This window comes from Jaculus jaculus, chromosome 8 (genome assembly GCF_020740685.1).
Source record: "Jaculus jaculus isolate mJacJac1 chromosome 8, mJacJac1.mat.Y.cur, whole genome shotgun sequence".
NCBI lineage: Eukaryota > Metazoa > Chordata > Mammalia > Rodentia > Dipodidae > Jaculus > Jaculus jaculus.
This window is the reverse complement of record NC_059109.1, coordinates 82,428,428-82,452,341: the sequence shown is the minus strand read 5'-3', so window position 1 is coordinate 82,452,341 and position 23,914 is coordinate 82,428,428. Positions and strand designations below refer to the sequence as shown.

The following is a 23,914-nucleotide window of genomic DNA, read 5'->3' as shown; positions in this document are numbered from 1 at the left end:
AGGCCCTGGCGTGCACATTCTCTCTCTCTTTCTGCCTCTTTCTCTGTCTGTCACTTTCAAATAAATAAACATTTTTAAAAAAACTTAAAAAAATATACTCCAAAGAGTTGCAAGCACATGTTGCCAGATAACTGAAATGGCAGCAGTAATTGAAATTAATGGGCAGCAGGGTTACAAGGAACAGGAGCAAATATTTTAACTTGAACAAGAAAACAAAGGCTTGAGAGAAATCCTCCAAATAACTCCAGAATCATTTTTGAGCCCCAGGAAGGATGATGCTTCAGAGTACGTCTTTTTCAGCACTAGTAACTAACAGCAGCCTTAGTCTGAGGAAGAGCTGAATGGCTCCCAGGTCTAGAGCTCCAGACTTTGAGCATGGCCCCACATGGTCACCAGGACTGGCCCAAATGCATGAATGAAGGAGCAGAAAACTATTTCAGTCAACCCCTTTCCCCCCTGTAGTGTGTACAAGTGTACTAGCTAAGAAATTGCAACAGAAAAATGTATAGTAATGGTCATGAACTATACTCCCAAACATACCTGAGATGTAGAGACTGAGCTGCTGTTGAAGGTGAACAAGGGAAAAGTTTTCCATGACTGTCCAGCATAGCAGCACCTTGAGCAGTGCTGTGGGCTTTCTGAGTGATCCATAAACAGACACTCCCAGTGAAGCTTGGGGAATGCGTAAAATCACCTGAATTTAAGGTCTGGGAAGATGGCTCAGTGGTTAAAGGTGTTTGCTTAGTATTATCCATATTTTAAAAATGTAAGTTTTTTTTTTTTTTTTTCTAGGTAGGGTTTCTCTCTAGCCCAGGCTGGCCTGGAATTCACTATGGAGTCTCAGGGAGGTGCTGGGATTAAAAGTGCGCACCACCGAATGCAATCTGGTCTAGCCATTGTGGAAAACAGTGTGGAGGTTCCTAAAACAGCTAGAGATTAATCTACCATATGACCCAGCTATAGCACTCCTAGGCATATATCCAAAGGACTCATCTCATTTCCTTAGAAGTACATGCTCAACCATGTTTATTGCTGCTCAATTTATAATAGCTGGGAAATGGAACCAGCCTAGATGTCCCTCAACAGATGAGTGGATAATGAAGATGTGGCACATTTATACAATGGAGTTCTACTCAGCGGTAAAGAAAAATGAAGTTATATGAAATTTGCAGAAAAATGGATGGACCTGGAAAGTATTATACTAAGTCAGGTAACCCAGGCCCAGAAAGCCAAGCGCCACATGTTCTCTCTCATATGTGGATCCTAGCTACAGATGATTGGGCTTCTGCGTGAGAATGAAAATACTTAGTAGCAGAGGCCAGTAAGTTGAAAAGGAGACATAAAGGGTGGAGAAAGGAAGGGAGGAGGATACTTAATAGGTTGATATTGTATATATGTAATTACAGTGATTGTAATGGGGAGGTAATATGATGGAGAATGGAATTTCAAATGGGAAAGTGTGGGGGTGGGGAGGGAGGGAATTACCATGGGATATATTTTATAATCATGGAAAATGTTAATAAAAATTAAAAAAAAAAGTGCGCACCACCACACCTGGCTAAAATGTCACATGGTTTTGTTAGTAGAAGTTTCTCATTTTACATTTCACCCTTTCTGCTAGGTGTCAGTCAGTAAAGAACTTATGTACCATCAGACTCCAACTACTTTACCATTAATTTAAAAATTTTTGTCAAAGACAGTTTAAAGGCTATAGGAATGTTTTATATGCACAACAAAAGAGCTATTTATAACTTACCAACAGTTACCTATGACTTGCTTGAGTATGAACTATTTCAGGAATGAAAGAGAAAGAATATTACTTTCTAAGAGAGACAATCATAATAGACACAGTAGCTTAAACCTCTTGAAAGAATGAATTTTGTTTCTTGATTAATAATGAAAACAAGCTTTTACTCATCTTTTGCTGATAGTTAAGGATAGAGTACAGTTCATTCAGCTGACAGACTTGAAATGTTTGGTAGAGCAAGATAGGTATGCTCATCTCCAAATTTGGAATTCCTCGGGCTCAAGGAATCTTTTTTTTTTTTTTTGGTAATTACTCTTGAAATATCTAAAAACCAGATTTAAATCTTAAAAGACTATCTAGGTTCTGTTTTTAGTTCCTTCCATTCTCATAACCCCATAATGTTTTACTTACAATCTTTCGTTCAGAAAGAGGGTGTAAATCTATGGATCTATAAGTGTTTGTTTTCTTTTCTTTTGAAAAATGACATATTGATAACATAGGTTACTGATTCAGTGGACCTGAGTTTCTGCTTTTCTTTCTTTCTTTTTTCTTTTGGTTTGTTTGTTTTTCGAGGTAGGGTCTCACTCTAGCCCAGGCTGACCTAGAATTTACTATGTAGTCTCAAGATGGCCTTGAACTCTTGGAGATCCTCCTACCTCTGCCTCCTGAGTACTAGGATTAAAGGCGTGTACCACCATGCCCGGCTGAGATTCTTTTTCTAACAAGGTCCTTGGTAGTGCTAGTGCTGATCAGATATGTTCTCTAAGAGAATATCTTTATTCTGAAGAGATACATACTGAAGTATGAAGCTTGAACTATCTCAGTTCAGCTAATTTGCATGGTCTTTGACAGAAGAAAATGCATGCATGTGTACTTGTATATAAGAAGGGTGAAAAGCCGGGTGTGGTGGCCTTTAATCCCAGCACTCAGGAGGCAGAGGTAGGAGGATCGCCATGAGTTCGAGGCTACCCTGAGACTACAAAGTAAGTTCCAGGTCAGCCTGGGCTAGTGTGAAACCCTACCTCGAAAAAAACAAGAAAAGGGGGGGAGGGTTGAAAAGATTGACAATCTTAATTAACTTGGGTATTTTCTGTATGTTTTTAAAGGAATGAGGACATTGAGCTGATTCTCTCAGAAAATAGTTTTTCAAGTCCACAGATGCTACGATCTCGATACTTAATGTTTCCTGGCTGGTAAGTATTATCATTGAATAGTAATTTTAAAAATTATAAGCCCAGTGGTTTATATATCTTTAGGGAAAAAGAATGACAGTATGAGACATGTTCTGTAAGTGTCACCTATTAGCTAGGATAGTTTGCCATATCCTAGTAGCCCTAGCCTTGCTAGAGCGTCCAGTGTTCCATGTGTTAAGCCCCACGTTTGAAACTTTCTTGAATGTTGAGGTCAATGTGTAAGCACCAAGTGCAGAGGTCCCTTGTATTTCCTATAGTGAGGATGAGGCGACTGGCATGATACAAAGAATTATATTCTCCCCAGGTGAAAGAGTAGCTCTGCAGAGTAGTCAGTCATGTAGGGTTTCCTGTTGATGAAGCCCAGGGAAGGATGTGTGCCAGCCCAAGAACCTGTCCCCAGCAGAAAGGAGAGGTGAGAGCATGTTCAGAGTTCACTATCATTATATTTGTACCAAAACATAAGAGAATACTCATAATGAACATTGTTCCACCACTCTGCTCTTGGGTGTGGTCCACCATTAGCCACATAGCTACTGAATGTAATGTAAATATAAATTAATAAAAATTAAATCAGTCAGGTGTGGTGACGCATGCCTTTAATCCCAGCATTTGGGAGGCAGGGGTCGGAGGATCCCTGTGAGTTTGAGGCCAGCCATAATGAATTCCAGGTCAGCCTGGGCTAGAGTGAGACCTTACCTCGAAAAACCAAAAAAAAAAAAAAATATATATATATATATATATATATATATATATATATATATAAAATAAATAAAAATCACCCAATCAAGAGCAGCTTCTGGGAAAATGAGGTTTATTTTGGCTTACAGGCTCGAGAGGAAGCTCCAAAATGGCAGGGGAAACAATAGCATGAGCAGATTAAAGGGATGGACCTCACCCTATGGCCAATATAAGGTGGACAATAGCAACAGGAGAATGTACCAAACACTGGCATGGGGAAATTGGCTATAACATCCATAAGCCCGCCCCCAACAATACACTCACTCCTAGAGGCATTAATTCCCAAAGCTCCATCATCTGGGAACCTAGCATTCAGAACACCTAAGTTTATGGGGGACACCTGAATCAAATCACCACATGCCTTAACTGCTAAGCTGTTTCTCCAGTCCCTATGCCCACTTTTGTTTTTGAGAAAGAAATCTCACTATTTAGGCCAAGCTAGCCTCCAACTAGCTATGTAACTGAGGGTGACTTTGTTCTGGGCTTCCTACTTCAGCCTCCTGAGAGCTGGGATTACAGGCTTGAATCACCATGCATAGCCCCATAGCTTATTTTCTTTTATTTTTTTATTTATTTATTTATTTTATTTTTATTTTATTTTTTTTTGGTTTTTCGAGGTAGGATTTCACTCTAGTCCAGGCTGACTTGGAATTCACTATATAATCTCTGGGTGATCTGTATTTTATTTTTATTTATTTATTTGACAGAGAGAAAGAGAGAGAATGGGTGCGCCAGGGCCTCCAGCCGCTGCAAATGAACTCCGGACACATGTACCACCTTGTGCATCTGACTTATGTGAGTCCTGAGGAATCAAACCTAGGTCCTTGGGCTTTGCAGGCAAGCGCCTTAACTGCTAAGCCATCTCTCCAGCCCTAGCTTATTTTCTTAACCCTTGGCTGCAGCTGACCATGCCCAGAATGGACAGTTGATTTCTATAGGTTTAGGAAAAAAAGTTTAAAGGATAACATTGTTAAATGTTGACCAAAATTCATCTCTCATGCTTGTCTGAACTGTCTGTTACCTTACTTAGCCAGGCACACTCTGCACTTTCCATACCACATCAGTTGTTAGTACCACTTATAAAGAGATTACACTGTTCTGTTTTTGCTTGTTTGTTTGTTTGTTTTTAAAAAGAGCCGGGTGGGCTGGAGAGATGGGTTAGCGCTTAAGCACCTGCTTGTGAAGCCTAAGGACCCAGGTTCGAGGCTTAATTCCCCAGGACTCATGTTGGCCAGATGCACAAGAGGGTGCACACGTCTGGAGTTCATTTGCAGTGGCTGGAAGCCCTGGCACACCCATTCTCTCTCTCTCTCTCTCTCTCTCTCTCTCTCTCTCTCTCTCTCTCTCTCTGCCTCTTTCTCTCTCTCTCTCTGTCTGTAGCTCTCAAATAAATAAATAAAATAAACAAAAAAAAAATTTTAAATAAAAAGAGCTGGGTGTGGTAGCGCATGCTTTTAATCAGTACTCTGAAGGCAGAGGTAGGAGGATCGCCAAGAGTTTGAGGCCACCCTGAAAATACAGAGTGAATTGTGAGACCCTACCTCAAAAAAAAGGTGGGGTGGGAATGAGGCTGGAGAGATGGCTTGTCAGTTATGGCGTTTGCATGCAAAGCCAAAGTACCCAGGTTCAATTCCCTAGGACCCATGTACACCAGATGCCCAATGGGGCGCAGAGGCTAGAGGCCCTGACGTGCCCACTCCCTGTCTGCTTTTTCTCTCCTTCTATCTCTTAAATAAATAATAAAACATTTTTTTAACTAACATCTTGATCACACCTTCCAAGGCTCAGGGTCTAATGTGGAAGAGGTGGCAGAAAGAATGTAAGAGCCAAAGGAAGGGTAGGACTCCTTACAACATGCTCCCTCCAGACTTAAAATGGCCTGAATATCCATGACCTCATAATGCCTGACACTACCTACACAAGACCATCATAAGAGGTGGAAAAGATGATGACATCAAAATAAAAGAGAGACTGATTGAGATAGGGAGGGGATATGATGGACAATGGAATTTCAAAGGGGAAAGTGGGGGGGGGAGGGTATTACCATGGGATATTTTTTATAATCATGGAAAATGTAAAAATTGAGGGAAAAAAAGCAGGGCTGGAGAGATGGCTCAGCAGTTAAGGTATTTGCCTGCAAAGCCTAACGACCTGAGTTCAGTTCCCCAGTATCCACATAAAGCCACATACTCAAAGTAGCACATGCATCTGGAGTTGTTTGCAGCAGCTAGAGGCCCTGGTGTGTCCATATTCTTTCCCCTGTTTCTCTTTCTGTTGGTTGTGGTGGTGCATGCCTTTAATCCTAGCACTCGGGAGACCGAGTTAGGAAGACTGCTGTGAGTTTAAGGCCAGCCAGTTTGAGGCCAGCCTGAGACTACATAGTGAATTTCAGGACAGCCTGGGCTAGGGTGAGACCCTTTCTCCTAAAACCAAAAAAAAAAAAAAATTAAATTTTAGTTTGTTTATTTGAAAGAGAGGTTAGGGGGAGAGAATGGACGCGCCAGGGCCTCTAGATACTGCAAATGAACTCCAGATACATGCGCCACCTTATGCATCTGGCTTACATGGGTCCTGGGGAATTGAACCAAGGCCCCTTGGCTTTGCAGGCAAAAAAATGTTGTTTATTGGTTTTTTTGTGGTTTTTTTTTTTTTTTTTTTTTTTGTCCAGCCATGGTGGTGCATGCCTTTAATCCCAGCACTCAGGAGGCAGAGGTAGGAGGATCACTATGAGTTAGAGGCTACCCTGAGACTACATAGTGAACTCCAGGTCAGCCTGGAATGAATGAATGAATGAATATATATATATTTACTTACTTACTTACTTATTTATTGCCGAGTATGGTGGCACAACCTTTAATCCCAGCACTCAGGAGGCGGAGGTAGGAGGATCCCAGTGAGTTCGAGGCCATCCTGAGACTACAGAGTGAATTCCAGGTCAGCCTGGGCTAGAGTGAAACCCTACCTCAAAAAAAAAAAAAAAAAAATGGCTGGTACACACCTTTAATCCCAGCACTTGAGCACTTGGGAGGCAGAGGTAGGAGGATCGCCTTGATTTCAACACCACCCTGAGACTACACAGTGAATTACAGGTCAGCCTGAGCTGGAGTGAAACCCTACCTTGAAAAACAAAAAACAAAACATTATTTATTTGCAAGCACACACAGAGAGAGAGAGAAAGAATGAGCATGCTAGGGCCTCTAGCCACTGCAAATAAATTCCAGATGTATGTGCCATTCTGTGCATCTGGCTTTTACATGGGTACTGGGAATCAAACCTGGGTTCTTAGGCCTTGTAGGCAAGTGCCTTAACCACTGAACTACCTCTCCAGCCCCCCTTTGTTGTTTTCTTATTGTGTGTTTATTGTTTTTTGATATGGGGTTTACCTTTGTCTCCCTTCTGGGATTAAAGGCATGCACCACCATGCTGGCTGTCCGAAAAAACAAAATTTTTTTTTGTTGTTTTTTTGAGGTAGGGACAGTCTCTCTCTAGCCCAGGCTAACCTGGAATTCACTGTGTAGTCTCAGACTGGCCTCAAATTCATGGCCATATTCCTACCTCTGCCTCTCCAGTGCTGGGATTAAAGGCACACGCCACCACTCCCAGACCAAAAAAATAAATAAATAAATAAATAAATAGATCAGGAGCTAGGAGTGTTGGCACATAGTCCTAGAATTCTGGAGGCTGAGACAGAAGGATTGCCACAAGTTTGTTTTTGTTTGTTTGTTTGTTTGTTTGTTTGTTTTTCCTCAATGTTTATTAATATTTTCCATGATGATAAAAAATATCCCATGGTACTACCCTCCCCCCCCCACTTTCCCCTTTGAAATTCCATTCTCCATCATATCCCCTCCCCATCTCAATCAGTCTCTCTTTTATTTTCATGTTATCATCTTTTCCTCCTATTATGATGGTCTTGTGTAGGTAGTATCAGGCACTGTGAGGTCATGGATATCCAGGCCGTTTTATGTCTGGAGGGAGCACTTTGTAAGGAGTCCTACCCTTCCTTTGGCTCTTACATTCTTTCTGCCACCTCTTCCACATTAGACCCTGAGTCTTGGAAGATGTGATCGAGATGTTACTCAGTATTCCAGTCACTTCTTTCCAGCACTATGATACCTTCTGAGTCGTCCCAAGGTCACTGCCATCTGAAAAGAGAAGATTCTCTATCCAAAGCGAGAGTAGTGTTAATATAAGGGTATGAATATTAAGAGAAGTGCTTACTGGGCAGTTTGATAAGCATAGTATATACATTTAGCCAGACATCAGCAGATATTACACACCTAGGGCTCATGACTACCCTTGTTTTAAGTTTTCAGTGTCAGGGATGTATTCCCTCCCATGGAGTGGGCCTCCAGTCCAATTGGAGGGCAGTTGGTCACCACCATGATAGAGGTGCCACTATTGCACCCATTGGCTCATTGGCCTGGCTGACCAATTATAAGGCTTTCAGTGTCCACTGTTGAGTATCTTCACTGGTGGTATCTCTTTCTCCCATTGAGCTACGTGTAGAATGGCTTCTTATAGCTTTCTGTCAGCTGCCACAAGCTTTTTATAAATATGTTTTACTTATTTATTTATTTGAGGGGGGGTGCACCAGGGCCTCCAGCTACTGCAAGTAAACTCTAGATGCATGGACCACCTTGTGCATTTGGCTTACGTAGGTACTGGGGAATTGAACCTGGGTCCTTAGGCTTTACAGGCAAGGTCCTTAATCAGTAAGCCCATCTCTTTAGTTCCTGCCATGAGTTCCAAGCCAGGTATAGACTACATAACAAGACCCTGTCTCAAAAACAAAGAAAAACTAGCTGGGCATAGTACTACCACATCTTTAATCTCAGCATTTGGGAGGCTGAGGTAGGAGGATAGCTTTGAGTATAAGGCCAGCCTGAGACTATGTAGTGAATTCCAGGTCAGCCTGGGCTAGAGTGAGACTCTACCTCAAAAAAAAGAAAAAAAGAAAAAAAATCAGGCTGGGTGTAGTGGTATATGCCTTTAATCCCAGCCCTTGGGAGGCAGAGGTAGGAGGATTGCCAAGAGTTTGAAACCATCCTGAGACTACATAGTGAATTCCAGGTCAACCTGAGCTGCAGTAAGACCCTATTCTCAAAAAAAAAAAAAAAAAAAAAAAAAAAAAAACTCAGATTAATTAGTATATAAAGTAAAAGGGTTTTCAGCCTTTTTTTTTTTTAATTTTATTTACTTGAAAGAAGAGAGAGAAAAAGAGGATGAGCACACCAAGGACTCTAGCCACTTGCAAACAAACTCCAGATGCATGTGTTCCTTGTGCATCTGGCTTATATGGGTCCTAGGGAATCGAACCTGGGTCCTTTGGCTTCACAGGCAAACACCTTAACCACTAAGCCATTTCTCCAGCCCTCAACCATATTCTTTTTTAAAAAATATTTTTGTTAATATATTTTTATTTATATCTTTATTTATTTGAGAGAGAGAATGGAAGCTCCAGGGCATCCATCCACTGCAAACGAACTACAGATGCATGCGCCCCCTGGTGCATCTGGCTTACATGGGTCCTGGAGAGTCAAACCAGGATACTGTGGCTTTGCAGGCAAACATCTTAACCACTAAGCCATCTCTCAAGCCCAGCCATATTCTTAATAGAAACCTCTGATTCAGATCATATCACACTTAAGTAATGAATAAGTAAGTGTTTGATTTCTTACACCTGAAGACAACTATCTTAGCTAAAAAGAGCCAGGTAGGGTTGGAGAGAGGGCTTAGTGGTTAAGCGCTTGCCTGTGAAGCCTAAGGACCCCGGTTCGAGGCTCGATTCCCCAGGAACCGTGTTAGCCAGATGCACCAGGGGGCACATGCATCTGGAGTTTGTTTGCAAGGGCTGGAGGCCCTGGTGTGCCCATTCTTTCTCTTTCTCTCTCTCTGCCTCTTTCTCTGTCCATCACTCTCAAGTAAATAAATAAAAATAAGTAAATAAATAAAATAATAATAAAAATAAAAAGAGCCAGGTAGAACCAGGCATGATAGCCCAGACTTATAAGTCTAGCACCTTGGTTGCAGAGATAGAAGACTTACCAGTTCAAGGCCAGCATGGAGGAGCGACATGAGTGAGTTCAAGGCTACCCTGACACTACATAGTGAATTCCAGGTCAGCCTGAGCAAGACCCTACCTAGGGAGGAAAAAAAAAAAAAGAAAGAAAGAAAGAACTGGGCTGGAGGGATGGCTTAGCCATTAAGGCGTTTGCCTGCAAAGCCAAAGGACCCAGGTTTGATTCCCCAGGACCCAACTTAGCCAGATGCACAAGGGGTCACACATGTCTGGAGTTTGTTTGCAGTGGCTGGAGGCCCTGGTGTGCCCATTGTCTCTCTCTGTCTCTCTCTCCCCCCCCCCTTCTTTCTCTGTCAAGTAAGTAAAATAAAGTCATTGCTTTTCTTCTAGAGAATTAGGGGTGAGGGACCTTAAAAAGAAATCCTGGGGCTGGAGAGATGGCTCAGTGTACTTGCCTGTAAAACTTAAGGATTTAATGCCTCAGTACCCACATAAAGTCAGATGCATAAAGTGGCACATGTGTCTGGAGTTCATTTGCAGTGGCTAGAAGCCCTGGTGTGCCCATTCTTTCCCTTTCTTTCTCTCTCCCTGCCTCTGTCTTAAATAAATAAATAAAACATTTAAAAAATCATCCTTCAAGCTGGGTGTGGTGGCCCAAGAGGTGTAGGAGGAGTGCCATGAGTTCAAGACCACCCTGAGACTACATAATAAATTCCAGGTCAGCCTAGGCTAGGGATTCCCTATCTTGGGAAAAAAAAAAATCATCCTTCAGCCAGGCGTGGTGGCATACGCCTTTAATCTTTTAGCACTCATAAAGCTGAAGTAAGAGGATCACTGTGAGTTCGAGGCCTTCCTGGGACAGAGTGAATTCCAAGTCAGCCTGACCTAGGGTGAGACCCAGAGTAGGGGGGAAATCATCCTTCAGGCCCTCCCTTTTGAATTCTTATTAAGGAATCAAAATATTTCATCTTTTAACAAAATGATAATCCTTGCTTTTCTACTCATCCCTGTGGGCCGCTTCCCTCCCACTTGAATCAGGTCAGTGCCTCAGATGGAACAGACTTTGATTTCAGGATATCAGCTTGGTGGCATACAAACATTCTTAACCATTTCCCTTCCACAGCCCTGTTACCATCAACTCCACTTCCACCTTTCCTAGTGAAACAATTCCTTTATAATCTGGGCAGAAACCTTGATTTCTTTCATATATCCTTCCAAATTCCCATAAGGATTTAGACATCAGTCTGGAGATGGCTTAGCAGTTAAGGCAGTTACCTGCAAAGCCAAAAGACCCAGGTTTGATTCCCCAGGACCCATGTAAGCCAGATGCCCAAGGTGGTGTGTGTGTCTGGAGTTCATTTGCAGTGGCTGAAGACCCTAACGGGCCCATTCTTTCTCTGCCTCTTTCTCTGTCTCATAAATAAATAAATATTATTTTTAAAATATTCAGACATCAGGAACTGGAGGGATGGTTTAGTGGTTAAGGTGTTTGCCTGTGAAGCCCAAGAACCTAGGTTTGATTAATCCCAGGACCCACATAAACCAGATGCACAAGGGCCACATGCATCTGGAGTTTGTTTGCAGTGGCTACAGGCCCTGGCATTCCCATTCTCTCTCTCTCTTTGCTTACAAATAAATAAAAATAAAGAGTTATATTAAAAAAAAAAAAGATTCAGACATCAGAACCTAGAGAAGCAGTCTCCAAATGCCTTGTTTGGATGGGAAAAGGAGACATTACCTTTACGAAGATGTTATCAACACCCCACTTAATTTGTTTAGTGTGTGTGTATGCACATATTTCTATAGGGGCTGCATATGGAGGGCAGGTGGTGGAATGCCTGTCAAGCATTTATGAAGCTCAGGGTTTGATCCTCAACACCAAAGAAACCAGGTCTTCTGTCACCTGTAATCCTAACACTCAAGAGGTAGAGGAAGGAGGATAAGGAGTTGGTTATCCTCTAGTACTTAATTGAATTCAAAGCAAGTCTGAGATACATGAGATGCTATCTCAGGAAGGAAGAAAAAAAAATCTAGGCACAGTGGCACACTCCTTTAATCCCAGCATTGGGAGGTAAAGGTAAGAGAATCACAGTGAATTTGAGGCCATCCTGCGAATACATAGTGAATTTCAGGTCATCCTGGGCCAGAGACCCTACCTCAATTAATAAACAAACAAAGTAAATAAAATGTTTTATATGAAAATGTTTCAGTTTACAATTAAGGGAATATCAAATATCATAGAATAAATGATGTAATTCATTCCAAGGCAGTATGTAATAACACTAAAAAACCCAAATACTTGTACTTAATTTTTTTAAATGTCTTAAGGTATGAAGGTAAATTTGATGCCGGATCTGCCTTTCCACTAATGGTTCAGATATGTGTATGGTTTGGCCGTCCTCTGGAAAAGACTCGCTTTGTGACCAAGTGTAAAGGTAAGCCTTGGCTGGAATATCTGTCCTACCCTAGTGAAAGAGCACCCCAAGTTGTCCTGTCTCTTGGCACTATTTCAGTTGTGTGTGTTATCCCTTCTCCCTACAGAAGGATTTAAGGAGCCAGGAATCCCCTAATTTCTGATGGTGCATAGCCACACGGTTTTATCTCCACTGTATTGGAAGAGTTTTCCCATCCCTTGGAATAGTGCCAGAGGTCCTGGAGAGGAAGGAGGTGGGGTTAGAAACTGTGAATCTTAGACCTGAGAACACCTCCAAGATGTACTGCCCTAAACTTGACCTCAGCTTCTAATAGGTGACATCCCTGTCCTTTTTCTCTACCAGCAATTCAGTCTTCCATGAAGCCAAGTCCCTTCTCTGGAAATATCTACCACATCCTTGGCAAAGTGAAGTTTTCAGGTAACTGGGAGGTTAGACTTGAAAGCCCTATAGTATGGAGCACTCATAGCTCATGGTGTGAGCCTGTAGTATCTGTTGGTACTCTGTAGACCATTAATGTGTGCTTCAACACACCCTCTTCTGGCCTTTACACCACCAACCTCTTTTGGCACGGTTCTGCCCCATGGGAAGATACCTCAAAGACTATTTTCCCCAGATCTTCCTACTTCACAGTGAAGGGAATTTCAGCCTCCTCTGGTATCCTCTGTCCCTGGATTATATTCTCTGGTCTCTACTCACAGCTCCTTGACTTGCCTCATTCCGGACACTCACACCCCTCTCTCTTAAGTCACCCATGGCCCCTTCCTAGGCCTCCTTCTTGACCTGTCACCAGGACTGCCCAAAACTGAGCTCTCCAACTCTCAGGCTGTCTGACCAGTCTTTGAGCTTTACTTGGTTAATCGACTTCTCCTCAGGTTCCTGCCCCAGGCTCTGTCATAGCCAGACACTTCATCCAGCCATTGGGGGAAAGCTGGTGCTTCCCTGGGTGTCATCAGTGTAGACACCTCTCCCTTACAGCCTTGCAAATGCGACATGTGAGGCGTCCAGCTTCTCTCACCTGCAGGCTTTTTCTTCCTCTTGTATTCCCCTGCACAGTTAATAGTGTCTGTCTGATCCCCTACTTCAGTTCTTCCCTCTCTTATTCCATCCTTTCTAACTTTCCACCACCAGTCATGTCAGATCGTAAGAAGCTTTTACAACTGTCAACATCATTACTGTGTAGTGTTCTTTTTGGTCTGAGTATCAGACATGTGTGTTCTATGTACAGACTCTGAAAGGACCATGGAGATCTGCTATAACACTCTGGCCAACTCCCTGAGCATTGTGCCAGTTTTGGAGGGACCTGTGCCACCCCCTGACTCAAGAAGCACACCTCAAGACAACAACAGGCAGTCAGACTGCTACCTTGTGTTCATCGGCTGCTCTTTGAAAGAGGAGAGCCTTAAAGACTGGCTACGACAGTCAGCTAAGCAGGTGAACTGTAAAATCCAGGCACATTTGGCACAGAAATCACTAGTACATCCCAGGGCTAATGATAACCTTGACCAGCCTCTTCCCTTCCTCCCCACTATTTGATCCATACCTCAAGGCTCAGCCAGCACTTTTAGGGACACTTTAGGAATAGGAATAATACTGTGTTGAGCCCAGGCCCAGCCAAGGGAAAACACATCCATAGCTGGAAGTTCCCAAGTGGTCAGAGAGCCTTCCCTCCCCTTACAAAGGTAACCGTATAGTGGTAGGCTGTCTTCTGGCTCAGGTGGACCAGAGGGACAGCTGATTGGTTAAGACTAAAGGCTTTTTTTTTTTTTTTTTTTTTTGGTTTTTCGAGGTAGGGTCTCACTCTGGTCCAGGCTGACCTGGAATTAACTCTGTAGTCTCAGGGTGGCCTTGAACTCATGGCGATCCTCCTACCTCTGCCTCCCGAGTGCTGGGACTAAAGGCGTGCACCACCACACCCGGCTCTTTTTGTTTTTTTGAGGTAGGGTCTCACTCTACTCCAGGCTAGCTGGGAGTTTACTATATAATCTCAAATTGGCCTGAAACTCAGAGTCCTAAGTGCTAGGATTAAAGGCACGCACCACCACACCAAGCTGTAAGGGCTCTAAGCTTTTTTGTTTGGGGAGTTTTTTTTGTTTGATCTTTTTTTGGGTGGGGGGTAGATTGTTTACCTTTTTGTTTTTGAGGCATTCTCTCCATGTAGCCCAGGATAGTCTCAAACTCTAGACCCTCCTCCCTCAACCTCCCAAGTGCTGGGATTATAGGCGTGTGTCACTACACCCTGCTTTAAATAAAGTCAACTAGTACTTGACCAGGAGACCTCACTGTCCCTTTGTCTGCAGGTCTGTCATTAGTGGGGCATAGAGATAAGAATCTTCTGCCGGGCGTGGTGGCACACGCCTTTAATCCCAGCACTCGGGAGGCAGAGGTAGGAGGATCACCGTGAGTTCAAGGCCACCCTGAGACTCCATAGTGAATTCCAGGTCAGCCTGAGCTAGAGTGAGACCCTACCTCAAAAAAACAAAACAAAAAAGAATCTTCTAAGAGGCAAGATCCAGCTCATTTGCCAAATACTAGGCACTTGAGCTTTGTTCCCTGATGGTTTATAGGGCTCTGGTGAAAGTGGTCTTCTCCAGGGGGCAGATAGGCAGATTATCATCCAGGTGAGGCCAGTTCCTATGCTGTCTCCCTGTGCTGTGATCATAGTGTAACTGACCCCTAGAGCCTTCAGCCTTCACCTACCCATGTGTTCCATCAACTCTGTTGCACTTATCTTCTCCCTACATCTGTGCAGAAGCCTCAGAGGAAAGCTCTGAAGACCAGAGGAATGCTGACCCAGCAGGAGATCAGAAACATCCATGTGAGTGCCCTGCCCCTGGCCTCTCCCTTAACTCCCAGACTGGTCTGCATTTATATTGCTGTCTTTTGGGTTTTCCCGAGTAAGGGGCTATTTTTAGGGCATTCTGCTGGCAGTCTTGCTTCTCTCCAGCCACAAAGGAAAGCTTGCTTGACCAGCCTTGCATCTTCAGTAAGGGGGGGTGGGCCACCTGTTCTGTGACCTGGGTATGAAGTGGAGAATAGCTAGTACCTGTGAGAGGAGCATGGGAAGCCTGGTCTTATTACCCTGTCTAAGTAGTTACAGACGACTTCTCCTTGAGATAAAACAGAGAATCCAACTAGGGAAAAAAAAAAAAAAAAAAAAAAGCCAACTAAATTAAGAACTTAATGATAGGGCTTTGATCAGCTTTCCAAATGCCAGCCGGACCCTTAGCCTCTATTCCTGGCCTCATAATGGCTTGTGTCACTGTCCAAGTAGAACAGAAGAGCACTCTGGTATTCTAAGAGACCCTGTAATTAGCACCTATGGGCCTGCATGGACTGGCCCATGATAGCATGGTGTGCATTTGGAAGGCATGTTCCTCTGAAGGACTTAAACAAGAACTTGAGAACTAATAGTTTATTTTGGAAGTGGTTTCAGGAGACACTAAGTAAGAGAAGTAGGAAAGAGAGAGAAGGGAGAAGAGGACAAGCCAAGAAAGGGTGTAATGAAACCAGTACCACTGTGAGACATGGGACTATGGGTTAGGAACTGTCAAGGCTCCTCAGCTGAGAGGCAGGAGGACCACCATCAGAGTCATGAATTGAGAGTGCTGGGGGTTAATTCCTTGCTTGTCTCTCTCTGGCGAAGTAGGCAGTCTTGCTAAAAAAAAAAAAAACCTGTTATGTTTTTTTGTCTGTTTGTTTTTACTTTTTATTTATTTATTAGAGAGAGAAGGGGAGGGAGAGAATGGGCATGCCAGGGCCTCCAGCCACTGCAAACAAAGACCAAATGCATAATATAAAGTAGATAATTCCAACAGGACTCTTTTTCAACAGGTGAAACGGCACCTTGACCCCCTACCTGCAGGCTACTTTTACAATGGCACCCAGTTTGTGAACTTCTTTGGTGACAAGACTGATTTTCACCCACGTATCCTTGGAAGCAGCTTGGTCCTTGTGTGAGATGTGGGGCAGAGAGGCTGGGAGGCGTAAAGGAGTATCTACATGTATGCCAGAGCCAGCATAGCCGAGCCCTTGGAGCAGGTGGGACTCTGCAGTCCTGGAGGGGGAGAGGCATAGGACAAAGCTCACAAGTGCATTTGCTGTGTTAATCTTTTATTTGTCCTTTATTTTTTTAAATATTTATGTATTTATTTATTTGAGAGAAAGAGGGGAGGGGGAGAGAGAGAGAGAGAATGGGTGCACCAGGGCCTCCAGCCACTGCAAACGAACTCCAGACACATGCGCCCCCTTGTGCATCTGGCTTACATGGGTCCTCAAGAGTTGAACCAGGATCCTTTGGCTTTGCAGGCAAATGCCTTAACCACTTAGCCATCTCTCCAGCCCTTATGTGTCCTTTATTGAGCAGTTAGTAATGTTACTTTTTTTTTTTTTTTTTTCAGCTTTTCAAGGTAGGGTTTCACTCTAGCTCAGGTTTATCTGGAATTTGTTATGCAATTTCAGGTAGCCTTGAACTCACAGTGATCTTCCTACCTCTGCCTCCTGAGTACTGGGGTTTAAAGGTGTGCGCCACCACACCTGGCTAATATTACTTTTCAAGGAAGGGTTGAAATGCAGATTTGGTGCCACCAACTTCTATAGTCAACAAAGTCATTACATACAAGTTGAAAATGGCCTGGGTACAACAGTTCCTCTGTGAAAAAATGGGCAGGGTAAACTAATGGGCTTTCATGTGCTAGTGAAACCCAATGACTGCATTCTAGGACCTCATGAGGGCCTTCTGCCAACACCAGTCACCATCTTACCACAGCATTGCTTTCAGTCAAGGACTTGGGTGTCCCCTGCTTTGTTAATCCACAGGTCCCTCTGGGCCAGGCAAGCTCCCTTGTCTTTCAGGTTCAAGGCTATGTTCTTTAACCAGATGGCAGTCATGGACCAATTCATGAATGATTATGTAGAAGAAGCCAACCAAGAGATTGAGAGGTACAACCGTGAGCTGGAGCAGCAGGAGTACCATGACCTCTTCGAGCAGAAGTCCTAGAGAAATTCAACCCATGCCCACCAGAGATGGATAAATGAATGGGTGTCCAACCCCAGTGCTCCCTGAGGCCCCTCCTGAAGGGGGCTGTCTCTTCGCTTGCCCTCTGCCTGCCAGCTTAGTACATACTGTCTTTATTCTCACTACTGGCAACACTGATTTGGGGCTGGGGGGTATTCAAAGATGACTGCCCAGTGTGCACCAGCAGTTCAGGGCCCCTGAGTCTCTGGTAAAAGAATCTCCCTTAGAATGCTAGTACTGAGCCATGCCTCCAGCCCCTCAGTGGCAAATTCTACATTCTAGGCCTGCATTCTACAGCTGAGCCCATAGCACCCTTTTTACTTCTGTGGCAGCACCTCACTAAGTTTCCCAGGTTGACCTGGAACTCACTCACTCTGTAGCCAGGCTAGCCTTGAATTTATAGTCCTCCTGTCTCAGCCTGCTGAACTGGGATTATAGCCATGCACCACCATGCCCCACTAGGGATGTTTTCATGTTGTAAAGACAGTGTATGTTGAATCTCAATCGCACCCCAGGCTTAGTAATTCACTGGGAAACCCCCACTATTTGTATAGGCAGTGGAGGCCCAGCCACCCTATTTTGAGGAGATACCTTTTACAGTCCATTTTCCAGGTGCCCTGAGGCCTGGCCATGCAAGTGCCTTCTGAAGTCGTGACCCTTGGCCTTCAGGGTAGATCTGCTTCTCATGGAGCTTACTAAGCAGTAGGACCAACACAACAGACACCTGATCCTTTAAGTCCCATCTTACAAGGTCAGGCTGAGAGCTCAGGTGTGTGGTGAGAACCTCAGATGCCAATCTAGATCTCCCATGAAGGATGAGATAGTCTCATGGGTTCCAGTGATAGGAGGGAGTCAGCTAGATGCACATGTGGGCCTGGGAGGCCTGAAAGGGGTGCAGAGCCACCAGAGGTGGTGGCTTCAGGATGGCATGTGGAATCAGTGCCAGTGACCCAGGAGCCAAATGTGCTAACCTTTCATGTGGCCTGTGTTCATATGAATCCTCCACTGTCACACTGCAGGCCCATTGTCCCTGGCCTATGCTGCCCCTACCCTGGCCATCTGTGAACCTCTGAGAGCTTGAATGGTTGAGAGGTACTGGCACCTGGTTAGTCTTGCTCCCAAGTGGGCACATACCACTGGCTTCACACATGCTGTGGGTGATGATAGTGCTGGTGATACTTGGCTCAGGTCTCATGAGATCCCTGGGCATGTTTCCAAGCTAGCCCACTCCTAGCAGAAGGTAGGGAGCCTTGGGCTGGTCATGCCTGAGAGCCCTAGAGTATTGTGGCTGGAAGGCCATGGTTACAAGCCTGCCCCAGTGTGGAGGGGCCACATTCTGGGAGCAAATTATGTGACCAGCTTTCTTTGTCTGTGTGGGCAGAAGGAGACAGGGTCTTTCTATGTAACCCTGACTTGCCTCAAACTTTCAGCAGTCCTCCTTCCTCTGCCTCCAGAATGCTGGGATAGCAAATACGTAGTCACTGTGACCAGCTGCAAACTGTAGGTAATGGGAGAGCCCCAAACCATATCCCTCATGTACTGCCACATCCAGCAGGTCTCCTATGGGACATTCATCCATTGGTGCTCTGGGCATACACTTCCACATGTGTCCTAGCCTCAACTACCATTTCCAGGTATTCAAATACCAGTGCCACCAGCTTAGTCCAACTCCTAGGCTTCTGGCAACTTCTCACTTCCACCTAGCCTCTCTATTCCTCTGGTTTTGACTTCCAGAGCCTTTATCCTGTGTGTCCCTTTAAAGACACTGCTCAGCTATCGCAGTATTCCACAGCTACCAGGCCCAAGCCACCACCCTTCTCTTTCTGCTGTGGAGATTCTGAGAGGCTAAGCTCTGCTTAGTTCAAGCTCAACAGCTGTCTTGTCCCAGTGGATCCTTCACCATCATGTCAGGGAACAGCTGTGACATGTAAAAACAAATCACCTAAAAATAACAAAAATAATCCCCTTGTGCTGCTGAGTCACCGTATGAGGCAAAGCCTTTACATTACATAAAGGAACTGCTGGAACTTAAGAGAAACCCTGCCTCCTCCAGCAGTGACCAGCCTGAGATCCACAGCACCTTCTAAGTGAGGGAATTTCCTTTATGAGCTGAATGAGGGGAGGTGTGATGCTTTCCTGAAATGTAAAGCTCTTGAATTAAGAGCAGCAGTCCCCATGAGCTCTCCTCTGCCTTCACTTTGTACCTCTGGCAATGGTCACCTCCCTGTCAAGGGAGTGTCCTATAACTGGTTACCCTTGGCCCAGGGTCAGATGATTTGTGGGGTACTGGTCTTTAGCATGCGACTTCCCTGTCCCCTACTGTAGAAAACCACATGCTTCAGGAAATATGCCCCCAAATTATGCTCCTAGCTCTAAATTTACTGGCTTCTGAGGACCAGGAATTTCAAAGTTCCAGTACCCCTGTTAGAATTCATCAGCAGAGGTGAATTAATATGATCCAGGCCTAGCTATCATAATTAGTGTGGGGGCAGGGTCACGGCACTGATACTTAGGAGATATCTACTAGGACTGGTGCACCTCAGCTATTTGTAATATAAATGTTTCTTTTTTAATTTTATATACTTTTTGCATGCACTAGGAAGAAGCACATAGTTTTGTAAAAGCAGCATAGTGTCCTGTGATGTAGAGGGGTTTTAAGAAAGAGTCCTGGCACAGAATAGAGCCAGGATGGAGCATATGTGATCCCTGTGCTGATCACACAGCCCTACAGGCTAAAGTAGAAAAGCAGTTATCAAAGGGCTTGGCATGTTGGTGAAATATATTAGGAAAACAACCATATGTGACAACAAACCAACCAAACTGCAAGCACCACTGAGAAATCTTATAGTAAGAAAGGTCCATATGCTCCAGGTTCCTGTGGAACCCACATCTGAGAGCCTTTGTCTCCTGGCTAGTCACAGGCCAGCACCCATGAAACCCTGCTTCTGCTTCAGAATCAACAGCATAGATCTTAAGTGCAATTGATTGATAAGCAGTGTATTAATGTAGCTTCCTTTAGCTCCCCTGAGCTCTTTTTAAAAACTAAAACTTGAGCAGCCTTGAAAAAGGGAAAAGGGAAAAGGGAGGGTGGGAGGCAAGGAACTATTTCATTTCCTGCAGGGGTTACTGTGAAGTTTTCAGTCAAAGCTCTAAATCTAAGAGTTTGAGCCATTTCTTTGGCTGTCCTGGCCTGGCTGCTGCACAAAAGTTTTTAAAGAGGGGTCGGAGCAGGCACAAAAGTGGGCCCTCCTACCATGTGGGACTGCACTACATGTTAACTTGGTTTCTGACCATTGTCCATAGGAATGCTCTCTTACCAACCTGCCCACTGCCTCCATTCCTCTCAGAGAGAGAAAACTGATTACCTCAACTTGAATACAAAACTGTGATTTTAAAAGAAAAAATAAGAAAGTATCAAAGCCAAAACGGCAAACTAGCTGAGGCCTCTATAGATGCTCCCAGCCTGCTTGGGAGTATGAAGGGGCACACTGGTGAAAGGGCATTCCTGGGCATACTTGCTATTCCCCTAGTGAAGGGAATAGCAAAAGCGCACTGTGAGCTCTTTGAGGACTGGGCGGGGTCATGCTTGTTCCTGCACTGATGCCCAGAACTTGTGGGCCTCTTGCCTCTGACTGGCATTTAATATCCACTTGATTCCTCTGGTCAAGGAGTAAAGTCTTGGGCTGACCTGGAGGAAAGGCCATAACACTGTGTTTGAGCTTTTGACCTTAGAAGTGGATACAGGGACTCAGCAAAGATACAGTCCTCCAGGGGCTTACATACTTTCTGCCAACTTTCCTATTAGCAGCTTCAGTTTTATATCACCAGAGTGAGTGTGATAGTGGTGAAATCGCTGAAGTTACGAGTTGTTTTGTTTTGATTTTATGTGTTTTTTTAATGGTAGGGAAGAGGCAGAAGTTGGAGAAAATGGATTTTGCTAGGAAGGTGCCACTGACAACTTGGCTCTTCAGCTTTCTGACCTGAGCCCTGAACATTGGTCTTTCAGGGTGTAAGCAATAAAAAGCTTCCTCCTTGGACTGGGGAGATAGCTCAGTGGGTCAAGTGCTTGCTACACAAGCCTGAGGACCTGAGTTCAGATCCCCAGTACCCACGTAAGGATACTGGGCATGGTGGCGCATGCCTGTAATCCCAGTGCTAGGGAGATAAAGACAGGAGGATCTCTAGGATTTGCTGGCTAACTGGTCTCACTGAATTGGTGAGCTCAGGTTCAGTGAGAGACCCTGTCTCATAACAACATGGCAGGGAAGCAACAGAGAAAGAGACCTAATATTGACCTCTGGTCTGTACATACACACATGGTTTTCTGCACATATATGTGTGCCTACAAACATGCAAAAAAAAAAAAAAAAGTTTCCTCCTAAATGCTATTGGGATTTTGGAGAATTTTTGCACAATAATAAGCTCTAGGTTGCTTTGGTTGGTTTTCAAAAGGGAAAAGTTCAACTCAAATATTATAAACTTAGAAGTGTTCAGGCCACTGCTGACCAGTTCGATAGTTGTACCTCAGAAAGTAGGTGCGAAATGGCTTCCTTGTCGTCCCCAGTGCTCAAATGCTAATGACAGAAGAGCTCACTTACGTGCCAAAATTCACTTTTATACGAGTTTTTCAATGCTTTTAACATTTGTAACTTAAATTTTAAAACTCATATTTACAAACACTACTGTAACTTCAGTGAGACTGAATTGTATGATTGAAGCTTTTTGCTTATTATAGTATTTATTACACTACTTAACTCAGTAAATATGTAAAAGTAGCATTCAACTTATTTTTATATTATTTTACTTGTACTTGTGTATGTGAATTTACCCTGGAAATTATAATGCAATGCTAAGGGACCAATAAACTATCACTGAACAAACAAGGCCTCCATCTTTGCCTGTCCTGGAGACTGTCCAGTGTCTCTGGAATGGGTTTGGGAAGGGGCACCCTGGGGACTGATGACTTTCTCAGCCTACCTGAGATACCCCTTGGCTGGAACTGCTATGAGAAGAGTCATTGGGACTCCCATTTTCTTTCTAGCCCTCCAAGAACCTACAGGAGATGAAATTCATATGAAGTACTCACCCTGACTTGCATAGGATAGAACCCGTGGTCTGCTAGACATATGTTCTAACACTGAACTGTACCTCCACCACTTATCCTCCTAGGTTTTCTTTATTATTTTTTAACTTTTAACTTATTTATTTTTATATGCAGGAGGGGGGTGTACCAGGGCCTCTTGCTACTATGTCTTTTTGCATCTTACTTTACAAGGGTGGCTTGAGAATTGAAGCTGGGCCAATTCAATTGCAAGCAAATGCTTTTAACCACTGAGCCATCATCCTAACCCCTGTATTTATTTTTTTAAGGAAAGATCTCACTCTGCCCCCAGGCTGACCAGAACTCACTCTGTAGTTTCAGGCTGGCTTTGAACTCACAGCAATTCTCCTAGCAGGCTGGGCCATACCCTGGACTGGCCTCAAACTTAAGGTGATCCTACTACCTTGACCTTCTGAATGCTGAGATTATAAGCATGAGCCATTAAGCCTGGCTTTCTTTATTTTGAGACAGGGTCTTATGTGGTGCAGGTTGGCCTCAAACTCCTGGTTTCCCTGCCATAGCATCTTCACCCAAATGGTGTATGTTACCTTGTCCAGCTCACCTTCCTCCAACCACCTGGTAAGGCTGTAGTCAGAATCGTACCTTTGCAGGTTGCTCAACTTATTATTACTTTTTTTTTTCTTTTTGGTTTTTCGAGGTAGGATCTGACTCTAGCCCAGGCTGGCCTGGAATTCAAGATGTAGTCTCAGGGTGGCCTCGAACTCATGGCAATCCACCAACTTCTGCCTCCCAAGTGCCGGGATTAAAGGCGAGCACCACCATACCTAGCTTCATCAATTTATTTTCATAAGCTACAGAGGGTGGGCCCTCCATCCAGCTTTATAAATGGGGGATAACTCAAACATTGAGTATCTAGCACAAGTGTGACAGAACTATTGACTGAGAGCGCCCTCTGGGTATTCAGATCTAGAAGAGGGCTGGAGGACCATAAGTACTTAGAGGGAAGCTGGCCAGAGTATTGGAGCACTAGTATGAACTGGCAGCTGAGTCAACAGCAGGTGGCTTAGCATCCCCCACCCCACACACGCACCAGAGAAGGGCCTGTAGGGAAAAGGTTCTGATCAAGGTCAGGCACTTGGTCCATAGAGACCCTGCTTCCTGTCACACCCACAAGAGCCTTTGGCAAGGGAAAGTGCCCCAAGGGGAACTTTGGGAACTGCCCAAAGAGAAAGTACAGTCTCTGAAGGCAGTCTTCCTCAAACAGTGGGGAGGATTGGTGGTCTAGGATTTGGAAACATGGGAGGAGTCTGAGAGATGGGAGAAGGGGTGGATCTCCCTCTCCAAATCCCAAGCCCCTTGCCTCCCATCCTGCAGACAGCAGGCCAAAGCTCCTGTGCTTGTCTTTTTATCAGACCTCCAGAATTTGGAGACACCCTCCAACCCCCTCAAAGAATTGCCAAGGAGGGAGGCAATGTCAAAGGGCTTGTTCCCCAGACCATGAAGCCATTTCAGAGTTTTTCTATTTAACTAGATGTCTGTTTGATTTTCATAAAGATTTTCTCTTTGGGGTTTGGAAAGATGGCTTAACGGTTAATGCACATGCCTGAGAAGCCTAAGGACCCAGGTTCGATTTTCTACGTGCCACGTAAGCTAGATGCACATGGTGGCACAAGCGTCTGAAGTATGTTTGCAGTGCCTGAAGG

At 44.3% G+C, this 23,914-nt stretch overlaps 1 protein-coding gene across 4 annotated transcripts in view; it reads left to right on the top strand.

Moving 5' to 3' along the window:
- The window catches only part of Dnaaf9 (dynein axonemal assembly factor 9), a 173,080-nt gene extending 151,510 nt beyond the window's left edge, over positions 1-21,570 (top strand). For 3 of the 4 annotated variants that reach the window (XM_045155828.1, XM_045155827.1, XM_045155829.1), the window contains 7 exons: positions 2,854-2,940; positions 12,029-12,135; positions 12,478-12,552; positions 13,361-13,566; positions 14,885-14,950; positions 15,967-16,060; positions 17,019-21,570. In XM_045155828.1, coding sequence (XP_045011763.1) covers positions 2,854-2,940; positions 12,029-12,135; positions 12,478-12,552; positions 13,361-13,566; positions 14,885-14,950; positions 15,967-16,060; positions 17,019-17,131 — 748 coding nt within the window. In that variant the 3' untranslated portion in view covers positions 17,132-21,570. The remainder of the gene's footprint in view (positions 1-2,853; positions 2,941-12,028; positions 12,136-12,477; positions 12,553-13,360; positions 13,567-14,884; positions 14,951-15,966; positions 16,061-17,018) is intronic. The other variant, XR_006638495.1, reaches the window with a different exon arrangement.
- Positions 21,571-23,914: the final 2,344 nt, after the last annotated feature.